Source organism: Orycteropus afer, unplaced genomic scaffold, assembly GCF_000298275.1.
Source record: "Orycteropus afer afer isolate SDZICR_OR568_19922 unplaced genomic scaffold, OryAfe1.0 scaffold00071, whole genome shotgun sequence".
NCBI classification, from domain to species: Eukaryota; Metazoa; Chordata; class Mammalia; order Tubulidentata; family Orycteropodidae; genus Orycteropus; species Orycteropus afer.
The window spans coordinates 11,584,493-11,609,124 of NW_006921658.1; the positions used below are offsets into that span (position 1 = coordinate 11,584,493).

General features: G+C 42.7%; 1 protein-coding gene and 1 pseudogene across 1 annotated transcript in view; both read left to right on the plus strand.

The window, feature by feature from the left end:
* Positions 1–24,632, plus strand: part of PAPSS1 (3'-phosphoadenosine 5'-phosphosulfate synthase 1) — a 167,023-nt gene that overhangs the window by 34,899 nt on the left and 107,492 nt on the right. Inside the window, exons 3-5 of the mRNA XM_007940773.2 lie at positions 8,044–8,279; positions 16,158–16,296; positions 21,129–21,247. Coding sequence (XP_007938964.1) covers positions 8,044–8,279; positions 16,158–16,296; positions 21,129–21,247 — 494 coding nt within the window. The remainder of the gene's footprint in view (positions 1–8,043; positions 8,280–16,157; positions 16,297–21,128; positions 21,248–24,632) is intronic.
* LOC103196930 lies at positions 8,669–9,467 on the plus strand (annotated as a pseudogene).

The following is a 24,632-nucleotide window of genomic DNA, read 5'->3' on the forward strand; positions in this document are numbered from 1 at the left end:
TGCCGCTCTGACAAGAATATACCACAAATGGGATGGCTTTAACAAACAGGAGTTTATTCTCTTACAGTTTGGAGGCTTTAAGTCCAAGTTCAAAGTGCCAAGCTCTAGGGGCTGGGTGAAAGCCCCTCAACCTTGGGATCCAGCTCTGCCCCCTGCTCCCGGCCCACTGGAGCTAGAGGTGTTCCTTTTCTCAGCCAGCTGCTGGTTGCTGAGGCTGAGAAGCCCCAAGGTTGACAAGTAAGAGGCATAGTCCCGATGTTACCAAAGCACAAGGCAGGCCATTAACTTAAGTCCATTGTAAGTCCCAAGGTCAGCAGAGCCTGGCAGGCTGCTGAGCAATGACACGGCTACATGCAGGGTCCAAGCGTGCCATAGGTTAGACTCCATTCCCAAAGGCTTCTCCTTATATACAGGAAGCAGACCACATACCCAAAGTCAGCTACCCAGCTGCTTATGGTAAATCCCACCATGGAGTTGATTGCCAGTCTCATCATGGGTAATAACTACCACCAGCTGCCCAGCCCCTCAACCAGGCCCAGCTAAGTTGACACACAAACCAAACTACCACAATTCCACCCATTGTCAACTTGGCATCTGTACAGATCTTCTCACAGGGTGGCTCCAATCCCCTAGTTCCTCTAAGTGATAGCCTCACCCCCTTGGCCTGGCGGGCCCTTTTCCTCTCCCTCTTGGGCATGGCAGCCCCGCCCCCTCACTTTTGGGCAGTGGTTATGGCTCCATCCCACTGGCTTACATGAATGAGCAGCCCCACACTCCAAAACCAAGTTGATGAAGGCCTGGCTCTTTGAAACCTGCGGGGCCTGTGGTCATTCCACCCCTAAAGGCCATGGTCCTACCCTTAAGGCTGAGGCAGCTCTGCTTGCATTTCCTTGGTCTTTATGCTTCTGCCGATTAATGCCCAAAGGCAACCCACTCCGTCAGAAATCTTTCTGCCCAAAAGACACTCGGCTTTCTTACTCCGTGGGCTGGACAACCTGCTACTCCATTTTATGCCAGTCTTCTCTACCAATTAATGCCTGAAGGCTACCCATTCCGCCAGGAAGCTGTCTACCCAATGGCACTCTGCTTTCTCCTCCGTAGGTTAGTAAGGCTGTCGGTGTCTCATGCCGGTTCTCTCAGCTCTATTCCTGCCATCTCTCATGCCAGTCTCTGGGCTCTACTCCGGCCATCTCTCATGCAGGTCTCTTGCCATCTGTCCTGCCATCTGTCATGCCTTATGCCAGGGCCTCTCTGCCAGGATCTCGGGTCAAGGACACACTCCACTCCTGTTTCCACATTTTAGGTATCTGTCAGAGCAGCACCCCAATCTCTCGGTACCATATTCTGTTCTGGTTACCTAGTGCTGCTCTGACAAGAATATACCACAAATGGGATGCTTTAACAAACAGGAGTTTATTCTCTTACAGTTTGGAGACTTTAAGTCCAAGTTCAAAGTGCCAAGCTTTAGAGGCTCGGTGAAAGCCCCTCAACCTTGGGGTCCAGCTCTGCCTCCTGCTCTCGGCCCACTGGAGCTAGAGGCATTTCTTCACTCAGACAGCTGCTGAGGCTGAGAAGCCCCAAGGTTGACAAGTAAAAGGCACAGTCCCAATGTTACCAAACCACACGGCAGGCCATTAACTTAAGTCCATTGTAAGTCCCAAGGTCAGCAGAGCATGGCAAGCTGCTGAGCAATGACATGGCTACATGCAGGGTCCAAGTGTGCCATAGGCTAGAGACCATTCCCAAAGGCTTCTCCTTATATACAGGAAGCAGTCCATATCCCAAAGGCAGCTCCTCAGCTGCTTGTGGTAAATCCCACCATGGAGTTGATTGCCAGTCTCATCATGGGGAATAACTACCACCAGCTCCCCAGCCACTCAACCAGGCCCAGCCAAGTTGACACACAAATCGAACTACCACACCCCCCAGTTAGCCCTCTACACTAACAACTAGCATTGGTATGCTATTGTTGTTGTTAGATACTTTTGAGTTGGTTCTGACTCACTCATAGTGACCCTGTGTATAACAGAGCAAAACAAAGCCTAGTCCTGCACCATCCTTACAGTCATTGTTATATTTGAGCCCATTGTTGCAGCCCTTGTGTCAGTCCATCTCCTTGAGGATCTTTCTCTTTTTCACTGATCCTCTACTTCACTAAGCATGATGTCCTTTCCAGGGCCTGGTCCTTCCTGATAACATGCCAAAGTATGTGAGACAAAGTCTCACCATTCTTCCTTCTAAGAACCATTATGGCTGTACATCTTCCAAGACAGGTTTCTGCATATATTCTTTGGGCAGTCCATGATATAGTCAGTATTTTTCACCAGCATCAAATTCAAATGCATCAATTCTTCTTTAGTCTTCATATTCATTGTCCAGCCCTTGCATGCATATATGAGGTGATTAAAAATGACATGGCTTGGATCAGGTGCACTTAAGTCCTCAAAGTGACATTCCTTTTTAACACTTTTAAATGTCCTTTGCAGCAGATTTGCCCAATGTAATACATCGTATGATTTCTTGACTGCTGCTTTTGTGGGCATTAATAATGGATCCAAGTAAAATGAAATCTTTGACAACTTCAGTCTTTTCTCTGTTTATCATTATTTTGCTTATTGGCCCAGTTGTGAGGATTTTTGTTTTCTTTGTGTTGAGGCATAATCTGTACTGAAAACTAGTCTTGGATCTTTATCAGTAAGTGCTCCAAGTCCTCTTCACTTTTAGCAAGCAAGGTTGTGACATCTGCATATTGCTGGTTGTTAATGAATCTTCCGCCAGTCCTGATGTAGCATTCTTCTTTATATACTCCAGTTTCTCAGATTATTTGCTCAACGTACAGATTGAATAAGTATAGTGAAAGGATACAACCCTGACGCACTCCCTTCCTGATTTTAAACCATGCAGTATCCCCTTGTTCTGTTCAAGTGACTCCCTCTTGGTCTATGTACACGTTCAGGATGAGTATAATTAAGTGTTTTGAAATTCCTATTCTTGACAATGTTATAATCCACACACTCAAATGTCTTTGCATTATCAATAAAATTCAAGTAAACATCTTTCTGTTGTTCTTTGCTTTTAGCCAAGATCCATCTGACATCAATAGTTCTATCCTTTGTTCCATGTCCTCTTCTGAATCTGGCTTGAATTTCTGTCAAGTCCCTTATTGATGTATTATTGCAACCATTTTTAGTTATCTTCAGAAAAATTTTACTTGATGTGATATTAATGATATTGTTTGATAATTTCTGCATTCTGTTAGATTAACTTTTGTTCTGGTTACCTAGTGCCGCTCTGACAGGAGTATACCACAAATGGGATGGCCTTAACAAACGGGAGTTTATTCTTACAATTTGGAGGCTTTAAGTCCAAGGTCAAAGTCCCAGGCTCTAGGAGCTGTGTGAATGCCCCTCAACCTTGGGCTTTAGCTCTGCCTTTTGCTCCCAGCCCACTGAAGCTAGAGTCATCTCTTCACTCAGGCAGTGACTGGCTGCTGAGGCTAACAAGCTCAAGGTTGACAAATAAAATGGTATAGTCCCAATGTTACCAACCCATACAGCAGGCCATTAATTCAAATCCGTTATAAGTCCCAGGGTTGTCAGAGTATGGTAGGCTGCTGAACAATGACAAGGCTACATGCAGGGTCCAAGCAAGAGACCATTCCCAGAGCTGTTTCTTATATACTGGAAGCAGACCACATACCCAAAGGCAGCTACTCAGCTGCTCACAGTAGATTTCACCATGGAGTTGATTACTAGTCTCATCATGGGGAATACTACATCCAGTTGCCCAACCACTCAACCAGGCCTGGCCAAGTTGACACACAAACTTAACCATCAAAATTCCACCCCTTGTCATCTTGGCACCTGTACAGGTCTCCTCCACTGGATGACTCCAGTCCCCTAGTTCCTGAGTTGTGACCTCACCCTCTTGGCCTAGCGGGCCCTGTTCCTCTACCTCTTGGGCATGGCAGCCTTGCCCCCTCACTCTTGGGCAGTGGCTTGACTCCATCCCACTAGCTCACGTGAATGAGCAGCCCCACCCTCCAGAACCAAGTTGGTGCAGGTCTGGCTCTTTGAAACCTAGGGGACTGTGGTGGTTCCACCCCCAAAGGCCATGGTCCTACCTTTGAGGCTGAGGCAGCTCTGCTTCCCATTTTTTTTCTCCGCTTTTGCCGATTAATGCCAAAGGCAACTCACTCTGCTGGAAATCTTCCTGCTTACAAAGCACTCAGCTTTCTTGCTACGTGGTCTGGCCAACCTGCTACTCCATTTCGTGCTGGTGTTTTCTACCAATTAACACCCGAAGGCAACCCAGTCTGCCAGGAAGCCACCTACCCAGTGGCACCCGGCTTTCTTCTCTGTGGTAAGCCTGTTGCTGTTTAATGCTGGTCTTTGGGCTCTGCTACTGCTGTCTCTCATGCTGGTCTCTTGCTATTGCTTCTGCTGTCTCTCATGCCAGTCTCTTGGCTCTGCTCCTGCTGTTTCTCATGCCACATGCTGGGGTCTGTCTGCCAGGGTCTCAGGTCAAGGACACACTCCACTCCTGTTTCCACATTTTAGGTATCTGTCAGAGCAGTACCCCACTCCTGGTACCATATTCTGTTCTGGTTACCTACTGCCACTCTGACAGACATATACCACAAATGGGATGGTCTTTACAAACAGGAGTTTATTCTTAAAATTTGGAGGTTTCAGTCTGAGTTCAGAGTGCCAGGCTCTAGGGGCTGTGTGAAAGTCCTTTGACTTTGGGCTTCAGCTCTGCTTCTTGCTCCCAACCCACTGAAGCTAGAGGCATCTCTTCACTCAGGCAGCGACTGGCTGCTGAGGCTAACAAGCCCAAGGTCGACAAATAAAATGGCACAGTCCTGATGTTACCAGACCATACAGCAGGCCATTAATTTAACTCCGTTGTAAGTCCCAAGGTCTGCAGAGCATTGCAGGCTGCTGAACAACAACACAGCTACATGCAGGGTCCAAGCATGCCATAAGCTAGAGACCGTTTCCAAAGCTGTTTCTTATATACAGGAAGCAGACCACATCCCAAAGGCAGCTACAGAGCTGCTCACAGTAGATTCCACCATGGGGTTGATTACCAGTCTCATCATGGGGAATACTACATCCAGGTGTCCAGCCACTCAGCCAGGCCCAGCCAGGTTGACACACAACCTTAACCACCATACCTTTCTTTGGCATGGGCACAGAAAGGGGTTTCTTCCAGTCAGTTTGCCAGGTAGCTATTTTCCAAATGTCTTGGCGTAGATAAGTGAGAGCTTTCACCGTTCCATCAGTTTGTTTAAACATCTTAATGGGTATTCTGTCGATTCCTAGAGACTTTTTACCAGTGCCTTCAGTGCAGCTTGGTCTTCTTCCTTCAGTACTGTCCATTTTTGATCATATGCTGTCTTCTGAAATGTTTGAATGTTGACCAGTTCTTTTTGGTACAGTGACTCAGTATTTCTTCCATCTTCTTTTGATGCTTCCTGCATTGTTTGACCATTTGCCTATAGAATGCTTCAGTATTACAACTCAAGGCTTGAATTTTTTCTTCAGTTCTTTCAGCTTGAGAAATGTGGAGCATGTTCTTCCCTTTTGGTTTCCCAGGTCCTGGTCTTTGCACATTTTATTGTAATACTTTGTCTTTTTGAGTTGCCTTTGAAGTCTTCTTTTCAGCTCTTTTACCTCATCATTGCTCCCATTCACTTTACTCTGTTCAAGAGCAAATTCCAGAGTCTCTTCTGACATCCATTTTGGTCTTTTCTTTCTTTCTTTCCTGTGTTTCTAATGTTTTTGGCTTTTTTCGTATATGATATCCTTGATGCCCATCCACAGCTGATCTGGTCTTTGGTCATTAGGGTTCAGTACATCAAATCTATTCATGATATGGTTTTTAAATTCAGGTGGGATATATTCAAGGTTGTACTTTGGCTCAAGTGGACTTGTTTTAATTTTCTTCTGTTTCTTTTGAACTTGCATATGAGCAATTTATGATCATTTCAGCAGTTGGTCCCTGGCCTTGTTCTGACTGATACTGAGCATTGTCTGTTTCTACAGTTGCAGTCATTTTGAATCCTGTGAATTCTATCCATTGAGGTCCACATGTATAGTCACTGTTTCTGTTGTTGCAAAAAGGTATTTGCAATGAATAAGTCATTTAACTTGTAAAATTCTAGCATCAATCTCGAGTGTACTTCTGTCACCAAAGCCTTATTTTCTAACTACTGGTTCAGTCCTTCTCTTTTGTTTTTACACTTTCATATTCCAATCACTGGTGATTACCAATGCATTGTGATTGCATGTATGATCCATTTCAGACTGTGGAAGTTGGTGAAAATCTCCAATTTCTTTTTCTTTGACATTGGTTGGTGTATAAATTTGAATAATAATCATGTTAAGTCATCTTCCTGATATGTACTGCCATCAAGTCGCTTCCAATGCATAGAGACCCCCATTGGGTTTCCAAGACTGTATATCTTTATGGAAGTAGAATACTTCATCTTCCTCCCATGGAGCAGCTGATGGCTTTGAACTACTTACCTTTTGGTTAGCAGCCCAGTGCCTTAAGCAAAGTGCCACCAGAGCTCCTCAATCTTCCTGATAGGCTTATGGATATTATCCTATCACTGACATCTTTGTACTTCAAGTTAGATCTTGAAATTTTCTTTTTGACAATGTGACGCTATCTCTCTTCAATTTGTCATTCCTGCCATAGTGGACTATATGGTTGTCTGATTCAGAAATGACCAATACCAGTTCATTTCAGCTCACCAATGCTGTATCAGTCTTTATGCATATTGTTTCATTTTTGACAGCTTCCAGTGTTCCTAGATTCCTATTTTGTACATGGCATATTCTTGTTATTAATGGATGCTTATAGCGGTTTGTCTCCATTTGAATTGTGCTGCATCAGCAAATGAAGAACCCTAAAGCTTTTCTCCAGTTAGTATACTAGACTTCACTGTTTGATCTTTTGCTTTATCGCTGTCTTAGTTTTGAGTGTTGTTATGCACTCAACAAAGTGATCAGATGAGTAGATGCATGTACTTTTTTATTTTTCCTTCATTTCCTGTTGAGTCAATAAACATCATTGGCAGAGGTGGATGAGGGTATGCTTTCAAGGTTAATTATAAATTGGTCTCTCAGACAAGTTTATCATGATAGACTTATTAGAAGTGGTGATCTTGGGATATAGAGGTAATTTTGTGCTACTTCACTTTTGTCTCCTTTTTCTTCCCTTGTTACAAATATGAGTGGTAGGTAATTTCACACATAATTTCAGCATATAACTTTGTTTTTAAATTTGACATGCCAACTTTAAAATTGTGCTAATAAGAGGACAAACTGAGTATCATCTCTCCAATAATACCTGATACTGTTGTTGTTGTTGTTATGTGCCATCGAGTCAGACCTGATTCATAGCAACCCCTCCTTGGGTTTCTGAGGCGGTATCACTAAGTAAGTAGATTGCCCAACCTTCCTTCTGAGGAGGTTCAAACCCACCAGCTTTCTGGTTAGCAATCAAGTGCCTTAGGCACTATGCTACCAGAGCTTCTTATCTGATACTAGGATTGTTGTTGTTGTCGTCTTTGCCATCGAGTTGGATCCAACTCATAGCGACCCCTCCTTGGGTTTCCGAGGCAGTGTCACTAGGAAGTAGATTGCCCCATCTTCCTTCTAAGGAGTGGCTGGTGGGTTTGAACGTCCAGCTTTCTGGTTAGCAGTCAAGTGCCTTAGGCACTATGCTACCAGAGCTCCCTGATTCTAGGATACTAGGATTAGTTAAGCCCTTTTGCGACTCATCAGTGATTTGCAGGATGCATCTGAGCATAGATGTGTATTATTAAAACATTCGTGCTTACTGTGTTTAACTGTAGATGTTTTCCTAGGTAGGAGGTAATTATTATTTAGAGAAATATTGGGTAAGGCTGTTACTGAGAGACTGCTGTGAATAATGAAAGTAATTAAACCTATAATTAAAGTTATTTTACTATAAAATAATTACCCTTCTCATTTTGCATATGGAATCTGTTTGGACTGTTTAATTTAGGTTTATCTGGAGCAGGGAAGACCACGGTAAGCATGGCTTTGGAAGAGTACTTGGTTTGCCATGGTATTCCGTGCTACACTTTGGATGGTGACAACATTCGTCAGGGTCTCAATAAAAATCTTGGCTTTAGCCCTGAAGACAGAGAAGAGAATGTCCGACGTATCGCAGAAGTTGCTAAGCTGTTTGCAGATGCTGGCCTAGTGTGCATCACAAGTTTTATATCACCTTACACTCAGGTATGTGCTTTTTGTGCTAAGGTTGGGCAATCTACTTCCGTAGTGATACTGCCTTGGAAACCCAAGCAGAGGTCACTATGAGTCGGGTCCAGCTCAATGGCAGTGGGTTTTTTGGGGCTGTTCTAATTACAGTTACTCAGAGCATGGCATCCAGTAAAATAGACAAACCATATAAACATTGACATGTGCTTTGAGACTAAATCCAAATGAAAATAATTAACCTAAAATATTTCTGTGTGAGGTGACAGCCTCACCAGCAGCCTGTTTGGCTCAGCCTGCTCTCAGGTGGGAGCTGCTAGGAGGCTTGGCCCTCAGTTCCCATCCACACCTGCATGAGCACTGAGCTCAGTGCTGCTGCCACCTTTGCGGGCCCACCCACATTTGCCACCATGAGCGAAGCCTCTGACTGCAAAATAGGTGATTCTTTGTATGGTTGCAAGTACATCGAGATGGATAGCAGCCCCCACTACTGCCCTGCTATTTGAACACCTTTGCCAACACTGGTGCTGAGTGCTAGCAGTTTATCAGGCATGACTCAAGGGAGCTGTTCTATGTGGAGCATGACTTCTGTTGCCTGTTGTCCCTGGCTGGTGAGTCCTTCAGCTTCCTGAATAGTAAGCTGCTCTGCATGACTACTGCTGCAGAGCCTTCACCCTGCAGTGCTCTGCTAGTGGGGAGACCATCGTGCCTGGGTCTGGGAAGCTGAAGTATGGAGGCCACACGTGGCATGGACATTGCTTCTTGTGCAGCTGCTGTGAGCAGCCACTGGGCTCCCATTCTTTTGTGCCCGGCAAGGGTGGTCACTACTGTGTGCTCTGCCAAGAGAAAAAGTTTGCATCTTGCTGCATCAAAATGCTGACACAGGGCAGAGTGACATACTGTCACCAGCCCTGGTATCCAGAATGGTCTGTATCAGGTGCCAGATTGCCTGTGGTGAGGCAGCAGTTCACCTCCTGGGATGATGGTCCCTACTGTGTGGCCTGTTTTGGGGAACTCTTTGTCAAGTGCAGTAGCTGCCAGCACTCTACCACAGGACTTGGTGGGGGCAAGTATGTGTCCTATGAAGACCAACATTGATACCACAGATGCTTTTCCTGTGCTCTGTCCTCCAACTCCCTGACGGGCCAAGGCTTTGTACCTAGTGGAGACCAAGTGCTGTGCCAGGGTTGTACCCAGGCTAGGCCCTGAGGCAGGGCTCCTGGTCCTAAGCCCTACTAACTCAGGGCTCCAGGACTGTGGTTCCTTTCCCAAACCACCTCTGGGAACCCAGCCCCTCCCCAAAATAGGACTCCTTCCTAGGCTCCAGAATTCAGCCTTCTCATCCCAGCATCTCCAAACTGGTACTCCCTGACCCATTATCCCCAAACCTAGCCTCCTATGGAAACTCCAGGATTCAAGCCTTATACTCAAACCTGCACTCTAGAACTCATCTAAGCCCTGTGATCTCAGACCAAGGCCCATTCACAAATCAGGGCTCTAGACTGTAGCTTCTCACACCTGGATCTTAGAATCTAGGCTCCCTTAAATCTAGATATCTCTTCAAAGACTTTTGGTCTCCTATGGGTGCCTGAGAAGTCCTAAAAAGTAGACTGTACTCAGGTCTGACCCCCCCACCCCCCACCCCATTCAGCTCCCTCACCCCATTCCTCTTCCCCACCCCATTCCACCCCCATCACCAGGGCTGAGACTGTTCTAGGTAGCAGGACTGTCTAGAGGTTTGATGGTTGGGGCGGGGAGGGGTGAGTTCTAAGGTGAAAGAGTTCCTTGTCCATCATGTGTCTTCTCATTTCAGCTCCATTTTGCCCAGAGATGGGCAGAAGAGTGGCCATGGCCTGCCCCCTTTCAGATTCTGCAGTAAAGCAATGTCATGGCTACTTGTATTTGGTACCTTCATTAGTGTACTTTAACACATTGCTTTATTATAAATATCTGTTCATTTGTTGGTGGTGCTAATAGTAGCAGGAATAACATTAAGTGTAATGGCAGCTAATATTTATTTTACACTTACTATGTACTGATAACTGTTTCAAGTGCTTTTATGTGAGTTAGCTTATTTAGTTCTCATCACACACTGTGGAAAGTAGAGGTGAGGAATCAGGAATAAATTGCCCAAGATCACACACAATATGTGTTAAGCAAAGATCCCAGACAATGAGTCTCGAAAACCTATGCTTTGGTCACCAAGCTATGCTGCCTCTAAACCCCACTGGCTTCTTGATGGTGGGAACCACGTCTTATTTTACCTTGTAACCTTGGAACATAGTAGATGCTTAGCAATTGTTGAATGACAGCACAGCCCCTTACTGCTGTCCAGTCAGATCTGACTCAGTGACCCCACCTTGGGTTTCTGAGGCATTATCACCACGTAAATTGCCCAACCTTCCTTCTGAACAGCCCTTTAGGAAGCCCAGATATCAAAGAACAAGTTAGTATAGTGGTGAAGGGCATAGACTTTGGAGCCAGACACAAATGGACTCAAATTTCAGCTCTACCAGCAGTTCCTTTTGTTTTAAGCTTGGTCAGTTTACTTAACCTTTCCTAAGCTCAGATAATAATGCTTACTTCCTAGAGTTGATGTGAGGGTTAGATAAGGCTGTTCATTTAAAGTGCTTAGCATGGTGTCCAGGAGCTCTGGTAGCATAGTGCCTAAGGCACTTGACTGCTAACCAGAAGGCTGGCGGTTCAAACCCACCAGCCACTCCTTGGAAGGAAGGTTGGGCAATCCTACTTCCGTAGTGATACTGCCTCAGAAACCCAAGGAGGGGTCGCTATGAGTCGGGGCCGACTCGACGGCAAATAACAACAACAACAGCATGGTGTCCACTGTATAATAATTGTTCAGTAAATATAACAAATGTTAATAGCACAGCTCTAATACTGTATCATAATTATAGATGAGTATCAAATTGAGTGTCAGTCACACAGGTTTGCTTAATTGAAATGACCATGGCAGGAATTGTTGAGAGGTTTTGTGGGGAGTAGCTGCTTTTCAAGGAGTTGTGGTTAAAGCATTGGGCTGCTAACCATAAGGTCAGTGGTTTGAATGCACCAGCTGCTTTGTGGGTCAAAGATGTGGCATTCTGCTTCTGTAAAGATTTACAGCCTTGGAAACTCTATGAGACAATTCTACTGTGTCCTACAAGGTCACTATGAGTCATTGACAATGGGTTAGCTACTTTTCATTCCCTGAAACCTTGTGGTCATCATTAGTGCATTAGCTTAAAATGTATTTATGATGAAGTCTGTATGTAGGATGAGACTTGTTTAGAATTTCTGAACCCTTAGATATACACCATTTTCACAGTAATATAGTAGCACTGATATTTTTGTACCTTCTGGGAATCTTGACAACTCTTGGAAAAAGGGAAAGATGACAATACCTGATCAGCTACTAGCTAATACCTGGGTAGCTAAAAGTACTCATTTACTCTCTGGCTCCCATGTGTACTCCTAGCATGGAGCAAAACCTTTGTTGATCTCATCGCGCTAAGAATGATGTTTAGGTGTGTCAAAAACAATAGTAAAATTAAGATCAAATCATAAAATGTAAAATATGTGTATTTTTCTGTCAGTCATGATTATATTTGTTCATTCATTCAGGAAGCATTTATTGATCTCCCTATGCCAGCCTCTGAACTGGGCATCTTGGTTCTAAAAATAAATCTGATGGTTTCTGTCTCAAGGGAGTTGATAGTCTGGGGGAAACACAGAGATATAAACAGTTATGCTATCTTCGTGTATGTAATGGCGTAAAGGCATATAAAAGGTGCTGTGGAAGATTCATAGAGGAGATGCTATTTGAATTGAGTCATGAAGGATGAATGGGAGTACACTTACTGGAGGCAGAAATCTGTGTCAGACAGAGAAAATAGTACCATATTTGTAAAGACCTGGCTATGGGAGGGAGTGCAGTTTTTTAGGGAACTGCAGGCAGTTTGATATGACTGTTATGAAGGGTGAATGTAGGGGAAGATGAAGCCAGAGTGATTATCAGAGGCTAGCTGTATCAGAGGTCCCAAAGACCACCTTTAGGCTCAGTGATTTTCTGGCAGGACTCACAGAACTCAGAAAAGCTGTGACAGTCACAGTTACGGTTTATTATAGCAAAAGGATACAGATTAAAATCAGCAAAGGGAATCGCTTGGGGCAAAGTCCAGAAGAAACCAGGTGCAAGCTTTCAGGTGTCCCCTCCCAGTAAAGTTGCGCAGGATGTGCTTATCTCTCCTTGCAGTGATGTGTGGCAACATGTGTGAGATGTTACAAACCAGAATGCTTTGATGTTGGGGATCAGCCATGTTAGCATGCAGTACCCTTGTGAGAGGCCTCAGCCATTTAGATACCATTTCCTCTTAGAGCAAAAACCCTTCACTAAAAATCACATTTTTGTGACAGCTTACCTGGTCAAACTGGTAGAGCATGGCCCACAGCCTTAGGCATAGAAAGGCACTCTTAATTAGGCAGACTACTCCTAGGTACCTCCCAGGGCTTGGCCAAGGGCCTGGAAATGTGCAGGGCCTGAGCACCTCAGGTTTGCCGAGTTAACCCTTCCCCTGCACACCAGATGACAAAGAAGCTCTGGACTGTTGAGGACTATATTCCACAGATAGTTAACAGTTTTTGGATTGTAAGAGGGGAATGATGTAATTAGGTTTGCATTTTAGTGAGGTTACCTTTGAAGCCTGGAGTGAGAACAGTCTGGAGGTAGGAGACCAGTTATGAGGTTTTTGCAGTAATACCATCCCTTGCAAGGAAAAGTGCATAGATTCAAGCAGTGGCAATGTGAATAGAAAACCAGAAACCATGCTCACTGCCATCGAATTGATTCTGCCTCATGGCAACCTCTGTTGGGTTTCCAAGGCAGACTGCTTCATCTTTTGCAGAGCAGCTGGTGGGTACAAATCACTGACCTTTTGGTTAGCAGTCAAATGCTTTAACCACTGTACCACCAGAGCTCCTTGTGAAGAGAAAACCAAAAACCCACCTCCATCAAGTTGATTACAACTCATAGTGACCCCCAAAGGGTTTCTAACACTATAAATCTTTACAGAAGTAGATTGCCCTGTCTTCTTCCCATGGTGCACCTGATGGATTGAGACCATTGGCCTTCTGGTTGCAGCCAAAAACCTTACCCACTGCACAACCAGAGTGCCTTTGTGAATAGATAAGGCAGGGCATATTTGAGTTCTCTTGAGGTTGTAGTGTCAGTAGGACTTGGAGCATGGCTGATTGTTGATGTGGGGGGAAAATGAAGGGTTGTTTTAAGGAGGGTATAGCATGATTGAGTTAGAAAATACAGGATAAAAAGTAGATGATTATTTCATTTTGGGGGGGTTAAGTTTGAAGGACTAATGGAGTGTCAAAGTAGAGATAACCACTAAATCTTTGGAAAATTGACTCTAGAGCTCAGGAAAGTTATATAGGCTTGAAATAATAGATCTGGCCATCATTAACATTATCATTTAAAATTTAGGTGAGTATATATAGAAGAGAATATAGAATGAGAAGAGGGCCAAGACTTGGAAATGGGAACACCTTTGAAAAGGACAGTTGAAAGAGTAAGATCACAATTTAATGGCTGTACCAGAGGCATTAGGGTTATAAAGATAGGTGATTTCACTGTATTGGGATAATATCTATGATAGTGGTAGGCATTAGATACTTTGAGAGCCTGGAGAATGCAAGGGCCCTTAGTCAGGCTGGCCTACAGAGAAAGTTTCTTGGAGGAGGTCACTACAGAGATGTGTGATGAGGGAACACATTGCTTTAGAAAGGAGAGAAGGGTGGAGGGAATAGCAGAGGCATAAGGCCCAAACAGCCTGATAGACCAGGCAAGAATAGGAATGGTTGGGCCAGGTATAGAGGGAGGGTGGATTTCATCCTGGTGGTGATGGAGAGGCTCTGAAGACCTTAAATAGTAATGTGATCAGATTTGCATCTTTGTCACCCTGAGGGTAGGGCAGAGTATGGGTTTGAGCAAATTGAAGCTAGAAGCTTGGAAGACTAGTAAAAGGGTGTTGTAGTCTCTCCAGAGAAGAAAAATGAATCTGAACTAGGGAGCAGGGAAGAACAACAAACTAGATTTGTGTAATTTGTAGAGGTAAAATCTGCAAGATTTTGTGAATGAATGAATGTAGAGAGGGAGAGGGAAGAAACTATAGAACAGCTCTCAGCATTCCAGGTGAATTGTGTTGTCATGTCTGGATTTGGGCAGAGAAGAGTAAATACAAGATGGGAGTGGGGGGAAGAGAATGGATTCAATTTTGGACTTAAAGTTTGAGATGCTGATGGGATATCCAGGTGGATGTATTTAGGAGGAAGTTGGAAATGGTATGTTTTTCATTTCAAGAGAGAGTTCAAGGTTCAAGCTTACGTTGTCAGCATACTTGCTGTAGTTTAAATTATGAAGGTAGCTGAGAAAAGTGCTCAAGGACCATGTAATATGAACAGTGGGCTCCAGACGGAGTGTGGGCAACACCAGCATTTAAAGGATAGGTGAAGTAGGAAGATCCCTTGGGGACTTCATGTAAAAATGATCAAGGAGTGGCATTATAGTTATGGATAGTGTTAGTTGTATGAAATGCAGCAAAATGTCATGGTAATTTGAAGACAGAAAAGTACCTATGATTAAGGGGGCATTTTTGTATGATTTATTTTTTGTTATCAGTGGATGAGAGTGACTTGTTTATTGCTGGGGGGAAAACTCAGTTCAGAAGGAAGAGGCTGAAGATTTCAGAGTAGGGATAATGTTTGAGCAAGGGCCTGCCGGGGGAGATGGGCAAGGAGCAGATCTAGAAGATGTAAAGAGTGGGAATGGCGGGAGAGAGGAAGATAAAGATTGATGGGAATGTAGATCCATTAATCCGGCAGAAGAATATTGGGAGCACTGATGTCTGATGGGAATTCTTTGTTGAAATAGAAAGTAAGGTCACCTGGTGAGAGTGGAAATGGTCTTTGTTGGTCATAGGGGCCTTGTGGAAGGTGGTGAATGCTTAAATGAACTAAGTGAAGAAGAAATAGTGGAAGTTGAAGGAGTAAGCTGTGAAAATACTGGTTTGGCCTTTTAGCTCCTTGATTTGTAGACTGATTGTGGAGCTTTCTCTTGAGAACTGCAATAAGTGGCATCTACCAAGGGAGAATCTGGTTTAAAGCCCAGAAAGAAGAGGTTGAGTTGCAGACGAAACAGGTTCCGGAGTAGTGAGTGGAGGGAGTGTAGACTGAGAGACAAAGGTAATTGGCTTGCATTTGGCTGGTAAATAAACTAACCTTGGGGTTGTAAATGGGTTTCTTCTGTGAAGTTGCTTTCATGGCAGCTCATGTTGAAACTGAACCTGGTGTTAGAGAAAGGCCTGTTGACTTGTACATTTAAGATGGGCCGTAGCTAAGGTTTCACATAAAATTTATGTGGAAATTTTTATGGGACATCTCATATTGCTCCTCCTATAATTCTCCAGGATCCTTGATTTTCAGAACAGTGTGCTTTTTTAAACTGCAGTGAAAAATGGCCACATTAACTCATGTTAACCTAATAATTTCTTGGATTTATTTTTTGTTCCAGTTTATGTTTTAAAATTTAAATTTTGTCTAAAATGTTTTCACTGGACTGCTAACCAGAGGGCTGGCGGTTCAAACCCACCAGCAACTCCTCGGAAGGAAGATGGGGCAATCTACTTCCGTAATGATACTGCCTCGGAAACCCAAGGAGGGGTCTCTATGAGTCAGGTCTGACTCAACGGCATATAACAACAACAACAACAAAATGTTTTACACTGACTCAGCTGAAAATTACCTTTGCTTGCTTTTAATATTAAACGGTACTTTCAATTCTTACGATCATTTTTTTGATTATTATGTTTCTGTACATGTCTTTTTTTCTTAAAGGATCGTAACAATGCAAGGCAAATTCATGAGGGTGCAAGTTTACCATTTTTTGAAGTATTTGTTGATGCTCCTCTGCATGTTTGTGAACAGAGGGATGTCAAGGGACTCTACAAAAAAGCACGGGCTGGAGAAATCAAAGGTAAATAGTTTTATTTCTGGTTTTTCTTTCTTTAGGTATTTATGTTACCATTTTGCAAGAGATTGGGGCTATTCAGATGACTTGGACTTCAATGAGGACAGAAACTGCATCTGTTGTTTCTCTCAGGCCTAGCATATTACCTGGCCCTGTGAGTTAAATGAATATTTGTTGATTGTGTGAACTATAGAGTCCTACTCACAAGGCAGAGTTTTAAGGGGTTGGAACTTTTGGGATTGGTGGAAGCCTTCTTGATATAAGTAGAGGCCAAGCATTAGTTGGATAATAATTGCTAGCTGCCAATACATCTACTCTCCCTTTGTTTCAGTGAAAATATAGGACATTTCATAGCAATTGAGGAAAAATACCTGAATTATAGGTATCTTGAGGGCAAGAACAATGTCATGGTTTTATTTATATCATAGTACTGGGAATGGTCCCTCATTACAGTTGTTAAATTAGTTTGAAATAACATATCACTTAAGGAGCTCTGGTGGCATAGTGCCTAAGGCACTTGACTGCTAATCAGAAGGTTGGGGGTTCAAACCCGCCAGCCACTCCTCAGAAGGAAGATTGGGCAATCTACTTCAATAGAGATACTGTCTTGGAAACCCAACAAGGAAGGATCACTGTGAGTTGAAGATGATTTGATGGCACATAATAACAACAACAGCAACTACTACAACAACAACATATGACTGATTCCATCGAAATGCTTTTTAGGTTTTATGACCAGAGTATGTGTCTGCTCTCACAGTTTCAATAGTTAAGACTATCTGGTCATTGAAGGAGAAATTAAGAACTCATCTTTGCTGTGGCCTTTGATACTAATCACATTATTTATCTTGCAAACGACCTTTGACCTTAGTCCCATTTTGTTACTGTTAATGAGGTATTTGTAGTTCAGTGGTAGAATTTTTATATTCTATATGGGAGCTCTGGTAGCATAGTGGCTAAAGCACTTGACTGCTAACCAGAAGGCTGGCGGTTCAAACCCACCAGCCACTCCTTGGAAGGAGGGTTGGGCAATCCTACTTCTGTAGTGATACTGCCTTGGAAACCCAAGGAGGGGTCGCTATGAGTCAGGGCCAACTTGACAGCACATAACAACAACAACAACATACGGGAGACTTGAGTTTAGTTTCTGGTCAGTGCATTTCATGCACAGCCGCTACCCATCTGTCACTGGAGGCTAGGGTATGGCTATGCTGCTGAACAGGTTTCAGCGGAGCTTCCAGACTAAGACAGACTAGAAGGAAAGGCATGGTGATCTACTTCCCAAAATCAGCCAGTGAAAACACTGTATGACAAGAGTCTGCAACTGATCATGGGGTGATGCATTTCTGGGCAGTGTTATAATCTTTTGTGCATGGCATCACCTGCAGTCAAGGGTGACTGAGGACAGTTAACAACATCATTGTTAACAGAAACAGGACACTGGGAGTGTTTAAAAAAAAATCGAAGATTACTCAGTCAGTGTTGTTTAGAGTTCATTGATTCATGCTGATAACTTCTGTTTGCCTTTCCAGCAGAGGATGTGCTAGGAGTCCCTAAGAGCTCTGTGAATTGCAGATTTTGGCATTCAGGCCCTGGCCCTGAAAAGAAAAGCCTGATGGAATTTTAGGTGCCTTTGGGACTCTAATGTCTTTGGTCCTGGGAAAACTCTAGCAGATACGGTGAACTCCACCTACCTTGGCAAAATCTCATTCCTTGGGCAAGGCAGCTGTCCAGCTGTGGCATCATGGAGAGTTGGTTCCTTAATGAGGGGCATTGCTAGTGAGCCCTTTTACCTATTAAGGTTGCATTTTCTTGACTCAGAAATAGAAGGCTGCCTGACATGAATAATTTATAATAATGAGAAAGAAAGCTGTTTAGCCCTTTTCACTTAATTTTTTTGTAGTAGAGATATGGTAAAGAGAAGCAAAATGGGTATGTCTAGGATGCCGAGGTCTAAACCTTTGACTTATTTCAGTTGTATTTAGTTTTGCTGTTTTTGTGAGGGTGGATTGCTAAGGGTGGTAGAATTATCAGCCCAGCTGGAGTAAGCTACTTTTGAGCAGGGACAATTTTTTGATCATTTTTGTCTCCTTAGCACTTAACCATATTAGGAGGCTCATGCATAGTAAATGCTTGTCAGATGAATGGGATAGCCAATGCACATTTATCAGTACTTTCTGTTTACAAGGCGTATATTAGATTGGATGCTGGCGATGCAAAGATTAATAAGATAAATAAGAACATATCCAGAAATGACTGTGAGTTGCTTACAGTTCACATTGTAGTTTCCTACATGCTACTTGTTTACTTTCTTACGCATTGCTGAATTCCTGTGAGTAGACATTTATAAAATGTTCTTTAGGCTAATATGAGAATGCATAAATTATTGAACAATATTATTAATATTAGGAGTTCTGGTGGCATAGTGCCTAAGGCATTTGCTAACCAGAAGGCTGGCGGTTCAAACCTACCAACCACTCCTTGGAAGGAAGGTTGGGCAATCTACTTCTGTAGTGATACTGCCTCAGAAACCCAAGAAGGGGTCACTATGAGTTGGGATCGACTCGATGGCAGTGAGTTTTTTATCATTAATATCACACACAAGTAAAATTTTGCTGAAGATAATTAAAAAATGGTTGCAGTAGTATATTGACAGGGAACTTCCAGAAATGCAAGCTGGATTCAGAAGAGGACATGAAATAAGGGATATCATTGTGGATGTCAGATAGAGCTTGACTGAAAGCAAAGAATACCAGAAAGATATTTACTTGTGTTTTATTGACTATACAAAAGCATTTGACTGTGTGGATCATAACAAATTGTGAATAACATTACAAAGAGTGGGAATTTGTAGAACACTTAATTATGCTCATGAGGAACCGGTACATAGACATGGATGCTGTTGTTTGAACAGAATAAGGGGACACTGCATGGTAATGCAGAAATTTCTTCTTGTTTTCAGGACTTCATTTGACACTTAGATGAAATAAATGACTATTGGTTTCTACCATGTATTTTAGAATTCCTGTGGTAACTGGATCTCCTTTTTTAATAAAATATTTTTATTGTTAAGAATATACGCACCAGAACAAACACCATTTCTACAACTTGTACATGTACAATCCAGTGGCACTGATTAATTCTTTAAGTTGTGCAGTCATTTATACTTTCCTTTTCTGTTTCCTCCCCCATTAGCATAAACTCAGTGCCCCATAAGGTTCCTCTAATATCTTGAGAGTTGCTCTTGTCATTTTGATCCTATGTAGATAGATCTTAAAAAAGGCACAATGCTCAAGACCGACATTCTTTACTAGCTAAGCTTAACTGTGGTTGGTATTGTGAACATTTACGGGGATATTTTTGATTTAAGATTTAAAGGTAATCTCTGGGTGATAGTCTCAGCAGTTCCTCCAGCCTCTCAAAAGTCTAGATTCTATGAGATTTTGGAATTCTCTTCTGGTTTTCCTCCTTTTGATCAGCATTTGTCTGTAGATTCTTTGATCAAAATGTTCAGCAGTGGTGGCCACCTACCATCCAGTTCTTCTGGTCTCATGGCAAAGTGGTCACCAACTAGACCTTTTAATAATAACGATTTTAATTTCATGTTTCTAAAAAAACCAAACCCAACTCACTGCTGTCAAGTCGATTTGACTCATAGCGACCTTTCCTTGGATTTCTGAGGCGGTATCTCTATGGAAGTAGATTGCTCAGTCTTCCTTCCAAGGAGTAGTTGGTGGGTTTGAACCACCACCCTTCTGGTTAGCAGTCAAATGCCTTAGGCACTACACCACTAAACCAAACCAAACTCACTGCCATCTAGTCAGATCCGACTCATTGTGACCCCTCCTTGGGTTTCTGAGGCAGTATCACTATGGAAATAGATTGCCCAAGCTTCCTCCCAAATTCATGTTTACTGTTCTAATTTATAACCCAAGAATGCCCAAGCGTTGTGAGGCATGCAGCCCTTGAATGATTTACATACAGGGTACTGTCAGGGTATAAAGTCAGGAACAGCTTATTTTCAGTTCATGGAGCCCACTTCACTTGTAAATTCACAATAAACAGTGGTTCATATCTAAATTGGTTCTATTTGAATACAGAATGTATTTTATGATATGACAGCCTTTTCTTCTTTATGTTTTGCTTAAGCTAATAGTTACTTGCTTTACCTGAGTGCTTGTTATCTGATGGCAGAAGGAAGCCATCAGAGCTTCTATTTGGCCTTAGGTAATCATTGTGAAGGAGCTCTGGTAGCGTAGTGCCTAAGGCACTTGACTGCTAACCAGAAGGCTGGCAGTTCAAACCCATCAGCCACTCCTTGGAAGGAAGGTTGGGCAATTTACTTCTGTAGTGACACCGCCTTGGAAACCCTAGGGGGGTTCACTATGAGTCAGGGCTTACTCAACGGCACATAACAACAACAACAGTCATTGTGAATGTAATGAACAGATTGACATAGTATCACTTTTTGCATTGAGAGGAGGAAATAATTGGTCAAGCTCAGTCTTATGCCCAGGGTTTAGGTACTGTATGTTGTCTATTCCTATGGAGAAATTGAGATGCCCGCATTTCTTGATATTGAATGCTTATTTCTTCACAGGCAATGTAAGGATTTACTTTAGTGAGAGAGAGAGAGACAGACAGAGACAGAGAGAGAGAGAGAGAGGAAACAGAGAGAGAGGAAACAAAAGCTCATGAGAATTCTCCCAGGAAAGAAGTTTCAGTAGCTTTGAGGGGCAGTCCAAATATCAACTTTAGCATAGCAGATACTGTCACTGATGGAATAAGCTTATTTTAATTTGTGTCCTCCCCACTGTATTATCTGATACCTTTTACAGGTTTCACTGGGATTGATTCTGAGTATGAAAAACCAGAGGCTCCTGAATTGGTGCTGAAAACAGATTCCTGTGATGTAAACGATTGTGTCCAGCAAGTTGTGGAGCTTCTACAAGAACGGGTAGGAGACAGTCAAAGAGGGAACCACAGAGAGAGATTATACATATCTCATGACCTTTCTCTTACCAAAAAAAAAAAAGGGACATAAATAGTAGAGTAGCATTTATATTTTAAGTTCTTCGTAACATGAGTAGTTTGTGTGTGTGTGTGTGTATGACTGTGTTATATACATACATGAGGAGAACAATACATATACAATATATGAAATATCCCTGTCCTGTAAACCTTAGGAAGCTTGGAAGGCAAATTGTATTTACCATAAAAGGAATACTTAAACTCTGATATAAGTTTTTCAAATTTCTATCATTATTAATTGGCACTTTTAAAAATCATCTCTCTTGAAATTCTCCATCTGTTCATGCCTGTTCACTTTTCTACTACATCCTTTAGTATATTAATCATAGTTATTTTAAAGTCTTGCCTAATGGTTTCAACGCCTTTGTCATTTCTGGATTTGGTTTTGTAAATTGCTTTATCTCTTGAGAGTGGGTTATCTTGCTTTTTGTTTTATCTTGTCATTTTTTTTTTTTTTTTTAATTAAATGCTGGACATTGTATCTAGAATAGCAAAGTTTGAGATAAATAGTATTTATGCCCTGGGCATACCTTTTTTCTATCATGCTGTTAGTGTAGTGGGTTGAGTTAATTTAGTAGTTCAGCTGAATCTGGCTTTTGTTCAAACCAAACCAAAGCAAACCAAACTCAACCCACTGCCATCGAATTAATTCTGACCTACAGTGACCCCCATTGGGTTTCCAAGGCTATAAATCTTTATGGAAGTAGATTGCCTCATTTTCCTCCTGCGGAGCAGCTGGTGTGTTTGAACCACCAAACTGCTGGTTAGCAGCCAAATGCCTTATCTGCTATACCACCAGAGCTCCTTTTTGTTATTCCGTGAGGGAGAAGGAGCCCTGTTACACAGTGGTTAAGTGCTTGCATACTAAGTGGAAGGTCAGTGATTTGAAACCATCAGATTTACAGCCTTGAAAACCCTATGAGGCACTTAATGCACCACAAGATTCACATTTCTCCATGTCGTGCTTGGTGTGGGACTTGGCTTACTGAAGGACTTTTCTCGGTTTTCCTGCTCCTCCTTCAGCTTTCAGCATTCCTTACCTGCCTACACTACAGAAAGTGTCTCTCTGTGCTCTTGTTCCACTCTCAGCAGTAAATTGCTATTGCTTGTTACTTAGTGCTAGGCTTGTGATTGAAGGAGCTCTGGTGGTGTAGTGGATAAGGCATTTGGCTGCTAACCAGAATGTTAGCAACTCATACCCACCAGTCGCTCTGCAGAAGGAAAGAAAGGTAAAGATTTACCACCTTGGAAACCCGGTGAGGGTTGCTGTGAATCAGAATCAACTCTATGGCAGTGAGTTTGGTTTTGATTTGAGGCTTGTGATGGGAGTGGAGTTTAGTTCTTGGGTTTTCCTTGTCTAGCCTCAGTTGTAAGCAGGACCTGTACTCTTGTGTCTTAGGGTAGGTCTTTTTGGTATTCTTATTCCTCTCTGAAGAGCTTTGAGCCTATGAGAGTCTACCATTGGGTGTGGTAGTTCAGTTTGTGTGTCAACTTGCCTGGGCCTGGTTGAGCAGCTGGGCAGCTGGATGTAGTATTCCCCATGATGAGACTGGTAATTAACTCCATGGTGGAATCTACTGTGAGTAGTTGACTAGCTGCCTTAGGGATGTCATCTGCTTCCTGAACATAAGGAGAAGGCTTGGGTATTGTTGTTGTTGTTTGCCGTTGAGTTGGACCTAAATCACAGCGACTCCTCCTTGGGTTTCTAAGATGGTATCACTATGGAAGTTGATTGCCCAACCTTTCTTCCGAGGAGCGGCTGGTGGGTTTGAACCGCCAGCCTTTTGGTTAGCAGTCAAGTGCCTTAGGCACTATGCTACCATATGGCATGCTTGAACCATGTGTGTAGCCTGCCGTGCTCTGCCAGCCTTGGGAATTTCACTAGACTTGAATTAATGGTCTGCTGTGTGGTTTGGTAACATCGGGACTGTGCCTTTTTACTTGTCAACCTTGAGCTTGTCAGACTCAGCAGCTGTGCGAGTGAAGAAAAGCCTCTAGTTTCAGTGGGCCGGGAGTAGGAGGCAGAGCTGAAGCCCAAGGTTGAGGGGCTTTCACCCAGCCCCTAGAGTCTGGCACTTTGAACTTGGGCTTAAAGCCTCCAAATTGTACGAATAAACTCTTGTTTGTTCAAGCCACCCCGTTTGTGGTATATTTCTGTCAGAGCAGCCCTTAGGTAACCAAGACAATGGGGTAAGTTTTCTGCCCCTCATACACATCAGCGTATCTCGGATTTGTCTTGGCACAGGATCCTGGACCCAAGAGGAATTCTTTACCCTCTTACCTATCCACAGACCATTTTTGCTTTTACCCTTCCTTAAAACAGTGGAGAAGGGAAGATTTCTGCCTTTCCCCAGCAGCTTAGGGCTTTTGTGTTATATGAGAGAAGGATCTGGGAGCAGACAGAGTTCTCTGCTTGTGTACCAATAAAGGTGCCTCGCTCTGTGTCTTCACACTTGGCTCCTGATTTCATGGGTGCCCATTGTAGGTCCACTTGTGAGTGAGTGCAGAACCTCTAATGTCTGGGGTGCCCAGTTATAGTTACTTGTATCACTAGTCTACATTCAGCCTTGAAGAGTTTGAAGATATTTTAGTGGTATCTTACCTGAGTTTATTGCAGCCACCTCTTCCTTCCATGCTCTGCTAAAGGTTCATGTGTCTTCTCTTAACTTGGTGGAACTTGTCACTCTTTGGAACTGTTTGCCTCACTGCTTTTGGATCTCAGCTCTGTGGTGGGCTTAAGAAAGTTTATGATTTTGCAGATTAGCTGGCTTTTTCTCTTGTTACGGTAGAGTGATACTCTCTTACAGAACCTCTGTGTTTCATTTTCTGTGAATTATCTGTTCTTACACTTTACTTCTTTATTCTGTTGGTTTTCTAATAAAATTTTCTTATCAATTTGTATAAAATTCTTTTGCTGGACATAGATATTAATTCTGTGTCAATTTTGTTGGAACTATGTTTTCCATTATAGTTTTGATGTGCTTTTTTCCCTCTTTTTTTGTACATTGAATCTATCATTTTTGTAACTTGTGATTTTTTGTTGTCTTATAAAGTTAGAAAGTTATACATAGTTTTATCTATTTTTTTATACCTAATTAGTGATTATTCAGTGTTTACAAAACCCCAGAAAAGTGCACATACATTCCCTTTCATGTATAATTTTAGGGGGACCCGTGAATCTCTAAGGCTCTTCTGTGGGTAAATGATTATTAGATTTAATGTGTTTTGGGCTTCTAAACCTAGAATAGCAAAGTATGACATTTTTTGGATTTGACATTTTACCCACATACTTTTTTTTTTTTTTTTTTTTT